This window comes from Falco cherrug, chromosome 19 (genome assembly GCF_023634085.1).
Source record: "Falco cherrug isolate bFalChe1 chromosome 19, bFalChe1.pri, whole genome shotgun sequence".
NCBI classification, from domain to species: domain Eukaryota; kingdom Metazoa; phylum Chordata; class Aves; order Falconiformes; family Falconidae; genus Falco; species Falco cherrug.
The window spans coordinates 6488647-6498313 of record NC_073715.1 but is presented as its reverse complement, the minus strand read 5'-3'; the positions used below and the strand labels follow the sequence as shown (position 1 = coordinate 6498313).

The 9667-nt window shown below is 42.9% G+C and overlaps 1 protein-coding gene across 1 annotated transcript; it reads right to left on the bottom strand.

Moving 5' to 3' along the window:
• Window positions 1–954: 954 nt before the first annotated feature.
• Window positions 955–3237, bottom strand: HOXC11 (homeobox C11). Its single transcript, XM_005436108.1, has 2 exons — window positions 2562–3237; window positions 955–1187 (listed from the first exon to the last, which is right to left on the bottom strand). The coding sequence occupies exons 1-2, from the start codon at window positions 3235–3237 to the stop codon at window positions 955–957; spliced, it is 909 nt and encodes a 302-aa protein (XP_005436165.1).
• Between the last annotated feature and the right edge of the window lie 6430 nt (window positions 3238–9667).

Below are 9667 nucleotides of genomic sequence, written 5' to 3'. Positions count from 1 at the left end.
GCCACAGAATTTCACAGAGTATCCCGGGGACTCACTTTACATACACAAAGAATTGGTTTTAATTATTATTCTTTTTCAGGATTTTTTTTTCTTGTTGTTCTTCGTCTCCCATTTCGGGGGGAAGGGGGGGGGGGGGAAGAAAAGAAAAGAAAATGAAAAAGAAAAAGGATAAAGGAAAAAACCAGCACTACGAAATTTATTTACAAACCATTTCAGAGCCAGTTATTGCAAATGTATTTTCTCCTGGATTTACCCCCCTCCCGACTCCAAATGTAGGAATGATACTGCAGAGGATATATATATATGGATATATACACGCTCACTCCCGTATATATATGCATATATATATTTTTAGATAGAAAAGGTGGATGGAGAGGTGGAAATAATGACCTTCCTTAATACACAGATGAGCGGGGTGGGTATGAATGTGCACACACACACACATAGAAGGACACACATGTCTGTGTGTGCATACACACACACACACACACACACTCTCTCTCTCTCACCCCAGATGAAGTGATTCGATCCTAACAGGGAGACTTTGGCCGCTCTTGTGATAACACAGCTGCATACTGAAATCACCGTGGTAGTAACACCCAGCACTGCGATTTATTCAAATGGACAGGGTGCCTAAATAATAATATACAATAAAATAATAATAATAATAATAATTAAAAAAAGGGGGAATCCCAACCTGTTCAGGAAAAAAAAAAGAAAAAAAAAAGAAAAAAGTTAAATAAAATGTTCATGGAATTCAAGTCCTTGAAGCGGGAACTGAAAGAAAATCTCACTCCTTTTGTTACTCAGCACTGTCCCAGACATACAAATATAAGTAACGAAAAGGCTTAAACTTTGAGGTTGCTTTGTCGACTCAAAGGGCAAACCCATGCTCGCAACTGTTCCTCCTCAATACACAGACACTTCACCAGGAGAGGGGATTTCAAAAGATGTTCACAACAAGGGATTTCCAGAGAAATACTGCAGGCGGTCTCTGCTTAATTTTTTTTCTTTCATTCTTCTGTTCTGAAACCAAATTTTAACCTGTCGGTCAGTGAGATTTAACATCCTAGATAACTGGAGCCTTTTTTCTTTGTTTATATAGACATTGAAGAAAAATTCTCTCTCTAGCTCTCTGATCTGGAATTTCGAATAGGGGCATCTCTTCTTCCTCGTTCTGGGAGCACCTTAAAAGAACCAGAAGGCAGGGTAAATATCCTAAAGAAATGCAAGACACACACCCATCTTCACAGCTGACCAGATAGATCGGAGCAGCTTACTAACTTCAGTTATTAATGCAGGGAGGAGATATCTTCCAGCAGTTCGCCTATTGTTAGGGGTAGCAGAGGTGAGGTTACACAGGGTCTTAAGGACCGTGGTGTAATTATTTTCCCACTGCACGGGGCTTAACGCAGGCACATGCAGACATTTTGGTTGGAGATAGGTTATTTTTTAAAAATAAAGAACAGCCTAGGACTGGAGGCAGCAGGCTGCTGGAGCAGGGTTTAGAGAGGCTGGAAAAAAAACCCCACACCACACCACACCACGCTCAGCTGCAAATCTGTTATCTGTATAGAAACAGCATGAGCAAGGTTGGAATTAGAGGAACTAGATATTATGTTCCGCATAAGTTTTTTATTAACTCCAGTCCTCGCCACACACGCAAAAAAGAATCAAAGTAAAAGAGAACTTAGCATCTGAGCTGCAAAAGGGGACTTGCATCGCGAAAGCAAATAGGAAAACAAAACAGCCCTCCCCTCTTCCCAAAAGATCCCCACGCTGAACACTAACTTGCAAAGTTGCCTAGATTCAGCCTTTAAAAAACGCTCCAAGACTGCCTAGAAAATGTGAGCGCATGCAAAAGAAACCCAACACAACAACAACAAAAAAACCCAACACAACCAAAAAACAAACCAACAACCAAACCACACACAACACCAGAAGACCCAAACAACCAACCACGTAAGTAAAAGCCCTTCCTGACAAAAGCTAGACGCTCCACTGGGCTTGGAGGAGAATAAATGCCACTTTAAACAGAAAAGTAGAAGAAAATGCTCAGCTTTGCCTGCAAATTCGGCAGATTTCCCCTCAGCACTGCACCCCCACCAAGAGAAAAGACTCAACATACAGTTTTAATTAAACAAAAAAAAGAAAAAAGAAAAAACCAAACAAAAAAAAAGCCGCCCCAAACATTTTGCATGCATCTTAACGCCTAAAAGAAAGCACAGGCAGCTAAAGTAGTGTTCTGCCCAATTGCCTTTTACCCTCAGCAACCCGGGACCAAATCCTTTTAAAATGCTCATGTAAGTTCATGATCAAAGTTAATATTTGTCACGATGGTGTGCTTTTAAAATTTCACAGACTCTAAGATACTGTGTCTGCGCCTAACATCTCCATTTTTTTCAAAGAGCTTTTCCCATCGTAAAAATTCTTCTCGTTGGAAGAAAGAGCTTTGTAGGTTATAATAAAATCCTTTGAATGCTTATAAAACTCCACATAAAATTTGACCGACAAAACACACGGGCTAGTCCCTTAACCTTTCCATTTACTGCTCTACCTACTCGAATTGCTGTTTTTGCTTCCTTCCTTGGTGACAGAAGAGGACGAGGCTGAAGACCCTGGGTTTGTGTTTTCCTCCTCATCTTCCGGGTCTATACCTTGCTCTCCGCGGGATGACAGTGCGTGGGGTTGGGACTCTGCCTCCACTTTGCCCTCACCCTTCTGCAGGCAGGTCTCCGTCGGATTTTCCGCCCCGCAATAGGCATTTTCGAAGAAGCGGTCGAAACCTTGGGGCAAGACAGTGTTTTTGTTCATGCTGGTGTAGAATCCCGTCGATGCCGGGTGGTTGGAGCTGGGGTGGTGGTGGCTGTACACGCTCTCGTTTTTCATTAGCATTTCGGTCATGGTGGAAGGCGGGATGCACTCTCTATGCATCAGATCTTCTGCGGAATAACACGAGGCGTAATTGCTTCGGTGGTGCCATTTACTTGAGGGGTCTAGACCATAGGAGACCTCTCGCACGGGCTGCACTTGCGAGAGGTTGGTGGAGTAAGGGTAGGAGATTTGGCGAGAGGGGGCCTGTGGCAAGAAAGATGACACAGTTGAAAATTCAGGGACGTAATAGGTACAGCTGGGGAGGTAGAGATTAGAAGCGCAACCTGCCCTTTCTCCAAACTCAGCGCTCCTCTCCTTACGCGACTGGGAGCAGAAGTTGCCCAGGTTCACCGAGTTAAACATCTTTCTCCTTTTCTTGCTCCTATAGCTAGATGTTTTGGATCCGATGTGCGGAGGGGAAAAAATTTGGGAAGGCGAGATGACGCGCTATCCGTCTTAGTCGCTCCGGAGGACACGTGATCCAAAGTAGATATTGTCATATATCAGTTTGGAGCACTTAGATGCGTAGGAGTGGTTCACTTAGGTAAGATCTCAGAGGTTCAAACGATTGGTTTGCAAACACCGCAGAAACATTATGAAAATCAATTGCAGATTTGTATTCATTTTCCTGAAGGCACACCCCTCCTCAGCATTCACAGCAGAACAAGTACAAGGGGTGGCTTGTGAAGTTACTGCTTTTTTTTTCCCTTGCCTTTTTTTTTTTTCCTTCCTCCTCTCCTTCCTATTTGGATTCTGCTTGCTGCTTTTCAGCAGGATTTGGAGATGGGGTGGGGGGGATTTGGGCTGGGGAGGGGGGTAGTGGAGGGAGGGTCTTAGGGAGCTCGAACGGCGTTTTTCCACCCTTTAAAAAAATATTTTAATTACGCTGATTGCTATAATTTATCATTATGGCTATTTCTATCCTTAGAAGTGTTCCTGAACAGACTTTAGGTAGCTCAATAAAATCGCTGGAGGCGCAGAAGTAAGTTTTCCATTTCCCAAACCTTGCTGCAGGCGGGAATGCCCAGCTACAGCTAGGCTGCTAAATTACAACTAAAACTCTATATATCTCTCTATCTGAGAGTGAGGGGGTTGGTGCTAATTAACGAGCTTCTAACATACGCTAATTATGTTGATCTCTATGTGCACATCAACTATACATCAGCCAAGGTAGCATGCTTTATGGAGAATATACCATTTAAGCAATGGCAGTGTGCGGGGGATCGTGTAAAGTTTCCAACTTTAAAGTTAAAGCAGGCCTGGCTTAATGACTTTTAATATCGAATTAGTGATATATCAAGGAATAGAACAAATGAATTAAGTCAATGTCTAATAAATATTCGAAAACCTCTTTTTATGTTTGGTTAAATATTTATTACGTAAGAGTGGCATATTGAATATTTAATGCAATTGTTTATTGTCAATCAATGAACATACTTTCAGCAATACTCTCATCATTTATTCCTCCAGCTGAATTTAAAAAGGTATTCTTATTAAAGTAATTTGTTTTCTCTCCTGTGCCCCGGGAGCCTCCTCTTCCTCTGTCCTTCTGCATTTTCATACCAAAAAGCAGGGATACCGAAGTGCTGCCAGATATTTTGCGAGTTTTGCAAAGAATTATTAGGCGGGTGGGGGGAAAAAATAAATCTCTTCTGCAAACTCATTGGAAAGGTGCACCTGAAGGACGCATAACTTGCGCGGTACCAGGCTCCGCGGGGTTATCCCACTGCCTTTAAACAGTCCTGAAAGAACAAAATTGCCTGCAACAATTGGGCGCTAATAGGGTTTTCACCTGGATTAGAAATCATCTGTCTGAGGGGGAGAATATTTCTCTGTCGAGCAGAGGTGGCTGCTTTCATCTATGGATTAAAATATTGCAGCACATATTCCCCTCCCCCTCCCCCCCCCTTTTTTTTTTTATCCTTTTCTTTACAGGATGCTACTTAGGCATTTTCCCCCGGAATTATCCCTTTTCAAACGCCCAGTAAAAGGAAGAATAAATGAAAATATTAAATTGCCCACACATAAATCCGAACTAAACTCCATCATGGGATCTCTTTGGTGGTGGGCTGAACACTGCGAACAAAAACTGATGTACCAGGAGAGAGTGAGATGCTTTTCTGGAGAGGATCTTGTCAAATCCGAGTTGCAGTCATTTCAAACAGCAAGAAGGAAAAAAGGCAAATCTCAGCATCAGAGCTCTGAGCCTTGGGAGAAGCAGAAAAAGCCTCGACGGCTGCCGTGTTTTCGCTTTGCTTCCCGAAAAAATAACGCATAAACTCATCCGAAAATAACCAATTCACCAAAAGGGAGCAACAGAGGGTCCCAGCCCCTCGCGGGGATGTCCCCCTTGGAGCTGGGCATCCCTGGGCAGCTCCTTTTTTCACTTCGCTCTTGTCTATTTAATTTTCTTTAGTTTGCTAGCACCCAACCTGCTGTTTGCACTGTAACCCCGGGCGTTGCTTAATTCCTAGGCGAGATGTAGAGAAATGGGGAGAGAAACGCATCTCGAGCAACCGGACGAGCTGCAGCCTCTGCTACTAAAAATATACATATCCTGCGATTCTGCAGCAATGCAAGGGGGAAAAAAGGGGAGGGGAAGTTGATTTTCAGGGAAGAAAACAGCCTCACAAGCCCGTACCTTTCAGCCGAGCAGAGCGCGAAGGATTTCAGGATGCTTGAGCAAAAAAATACAGTGGATATTTCAGTAGAGCTTTCCAAAGTGTGGTGCTTATCAGGCGGTGTGACCGGATTTTTATGTATTTATTAGGAAATCTTGAAGGGAAACATGGCGGCTTCACATGCTAAGGTTGTGTGCTCTTCCTCACTTTGAGCCTTCTTCATCTCCTTAATGCAACAGCACACTCTTGATCATTTATTCTCATTAATATCTGGTCCGTCCGTGTGTGTGTCCCCCCCCTTCTCTAGCTTTATATTTTCTATTTAAAGAGCCGTTCTCATAAAACCCTTTTTATAAGGGATCCGGGCGTGTGAGTCTTTCATGAGTGCGTGTGTGTGGAGATAGAGATATACACACATATAAATATGTCTGTAATTGCAAAATGAGCTGTGTTTTCCTCTCAAATGCACCGTTTGGCTGATGAATACATATATATATATATATATAAGGGCAAGAACTCTGGCTGCAGAGATGGATTTCTTCAGGTTTGTAATCTGCCCTATTTTATGACTTGGACGTCGTTTTGGGCAAAACTTTTAATTAAAGTGTCAGCGATCTTTTAACTTGGCTTTTTATGGACCAATATTAATACTAACTACAAACTAATAATGTTAAGCTATTGTTTATGAGTGTAATTATTTTTTCCCCCAAATCCCTCCTGTTTGAAACCTGCGTGGAGGATCTTCTCCCTCCGATCAAAAGGAGAAAGGCTTTAAGATATATTTTTTTGTTATATTTATTCTGATCTTGATTCCATAGGAAGCCTGTAGGCGTGAAGCTCTGCGTCCAGAGGAGGAACGTGAGCGTGTTGTTAAAAAAACAATACCCGAGCAGCTCCTTACACCTAAAACAAAGCACATGCACCCCCCAAAAAAGCCCAACACAAGGGCAAACAACAAAAATCCGTGTGGCATAAAACTCGCCTTCTCTCCTCTAGGTGCGTGAATAATTTATTGCTCTTCGTAGGTAAATACATCTAAACCAAGCCCTGGTGTCGTTTTGGTTTTTAAACCCAGTTTAAAGGGTAGGATTTGCCTGCTTCCTGCAAGGAAGCAGAGAAGAGGCAGCTGTGGAGTCACAGCACTTGAATTTGACCACCAAAGTGACCACCATAAAACGGAATGAAGGCTGGCGGCTCGCATTCCTTTTGGTTGCCCTTTAAAAAAAAAAAAAAAAAAAAAAAGCTATGCCCTAAAGTCATTTGCCTTACAGCATCCAGAGCATGAGCATTTCAGTCCCTTAATTTTTAAAATCTGCTTCATTTCCCAGTGAATGGGAAAGGTTACAGCTTGGAGGAAAAAATTAAAGAAAAGCTGTATGTGTGCTCTTTAAAGGGGAAAAAATATTTAGGGGAACCTGAGAAGGGGGAAGGAAAGGTCTGATTTTGTAGATTCTGATATGACGGTGTGTATAAGATGAAGCTGCCCCGTCTAGAAGATTATTTCCCCCCTTTATTCAGTTATTTCTCAGCCAGAGGAAAGGAAAAGGAGGCGGCAGCACCGAGCTTGTCGCTCCTTGTGCCTCCTCTGCAGCTGGATATATAAATACCCAGCTTTGTCCTGGCATCTCAGCCGCAGACCTCTCTACCCAAACTGCCCCAGCAGAAAAAGCAAAGTGCAAGGGAAAAAAAAAAATTTCCAACCCCCCCCCAAGCAACCCTCCCTTGCTCCTGAGTCTGCACTCATTTGCCTGATATAATGCAAACACTTAACACATTTAACAGCGTTTTCAGCAGGCAAATAGGCTCAAGGCTTGTAAGATGTGTTTTGCGTTACTAACAGGAATTTTAAGGGGATGTTAGAGGCATTTCGTGACCAAAAAACATTGTAGCGATTGTACCAAAATCAAAAACTCGGAGTTGTGAAAGTTGGCTTTAGCTGATCTGTGTAAACATCTGAAGTTATATTTTGATTTAGGTTAATCCTGTACTTGAACTCTTCTCAATAAATCATTCCTCTTTTTTTTTTTTTCCCTCTCATTGGGGAGAGAAGATTTTTTTTTTTCTTCCCCCCCAAGCTGGAGTTATCTGAACGCAGTGTAAATTTGTTAGCCATCTCCCAACTCAGGTCAAAAACTTTTTTGTAAGTATTGCCATAAAGAAGTCTTTGTCCGAGCCATACAGTGGGGAAACTACTGACGGGGGGTGGGGGGTGGGAAGGAAGAGGGGACGAGAAGAAAAATAAATAGAATAGAATAGATTTTATACCAACCTGGCTTACCACGCTACTCATTGCTACTTACTGTGCTCTCAAGATATCTGCTGCAAAATTTAGACCCTGAACCTTTCCCTATTTCAGCCAGTTGATCAGAGTTTGCTTTGCCTCCTGCCTTGGGGGAAAAAATAAAGGATTTTTTCCAACCTGCATTGCTAACCTGTGCTCACTCGGGGCTGCAAATGCATTGTGAGTGGGGGCAAAAAGCACTTCTTAAGCAGATGCATCTCCCAGTAGCCGCAGAGATGAGCTTTGCTTTTGCTAAATAGGCTCCAGCTTCTGATGTCTAATGACTTTGGCCTATCAGATGTTCTCAAAGTGATTTTTCCCTCCCTTCCACGACGGTACTACAATACTTCCTCAGATGGACTTATTAAGGAAAAAAAAAAAAAAAAGCCAACACACACACACACAGAGAAAGAGAAAGAGAGGAAACTCAGGCCAGTAAACAGATTACTAGACACCGCGTATGTGTACAGGAAATCTGAAGGGAGAGACAATAGCTACAAGTGGGAAGCGCTTGGGAAATATTATTGTCCCCAAATGGCAAAGATAAATTTAATTGGATGGATGCCAGGCTGCGAAAGAAAACTATATAAGCTGTGAACAATTCAAAGGGGGGGGGGGGGGGGGGGGAGCGGGGAAAAGACTTAGATCTCTCTAGACCTGAGCTGCAAGTTCAAAATCATGTGGACTTAATCAAGATAAAAGCAGATTGAACTATGCTTCCCAACCGCAGGCAAGGCTGGGACTGTCTGGGATAAAAATGTGCGGCGGGTGTCGGATTCACATAGAAGTGATGCCGCAGAGGCGTTAAGAAGAGTTGGACTTAATAATAACCAATATAAGTAACACTTTGCCAATCGGCCTTCCCACTTATTTTTATTTTCTCCTCAGCCACGGGTCCTTCCCCACCTTCTATACAGGGAGAGCTGAGGCCGGGGGAATATCAATGCCTGTGTGTTTCCAGCTATTTATTTACATTATTTTCCTCGGCACAGCTCAGTCGCAGGGAGCTGCTGAAGCATGTGAGGTTGGGGAATTAAAGTAAAACTTCACAGCGTGCTAAAGTCGCTCCTAGAGCCGCTGCGAAATTCAGCTTAGAGGAGACAGGAAACCCAGAGGACCTCGTTAAGCAACACCTATTTCTATTCCACAGCCTCCCTCTCTTTCCCCTCCCTCCAAATACTTATTTAAGCACAAAGGAAGACATATAAAACACACCCAAACCTTTTTAAAATATCCTTTATTCGCCAGACATTCCCTCTTGATAACTTTAGCAGCGCCACTAAAATGTGAAAAACTGTGTAAAAAGTCGGAAATTGTGTCAGGGAAAATGTGTTTTCTGTTGGGTAACCCATTTATTCGCAAAATAGCCCCGAAATGCAAAGTTCAGAATAGAATGTGGGCGGCTAATCCTCCCCAGACTTACTAAAACCGCACACACGTTTGCATGCGTGGTATTTAATCCTTAAATACTCAGGAAATAATTTCCATGATTGCACTTCAATACTTTGGCTCCCGCATCCCCTTTTAAAATGTTTTTTACTTTTGAAATATTTTTTCCCCCACAACAGCTAGCAGCTAGATGTATTTCCCTCAGATAACCATTGATCAAAGGCGAATCTCAACAGTTTATGGGGATAACTTCAATAATTCGCAACTGAGGGCGGGGCGGCGCTGGGCTCTTTCTTCCATCCCCGCGTTAATCAGCATAAAATGAAACAAAATTTTTCGGCTGCTTCACGGGGTGACATTTTCCAAACGTATATCCAGCTTTTAGAAGATAAATGCTGCCGGCGAAGGAGTGGAAGGTATAGCTATGGCAAATGCCTGTGTCCACCCCTCTCCACCTACCTATGTAGCTGATGGGTGGACCTGCCTTTCCCTATGCACTCAC

Coding starts and splice junctions, on each gene's coding strand:
- HOXC11 (XM_005436108.1), bottom strand. CDS start 3,237: ATGTTTAACTCGGTGAACCTGGGCAACTTCTGCTCCCAGTCGCGTAAG. Junction 1,188..2,561: donor AAGCAAAAACAGCAATTCGA/GTAGGTAGAGCA, acceptor GGTTCTTTTAAG/GTGCTCCCAGAACGAGGAAG.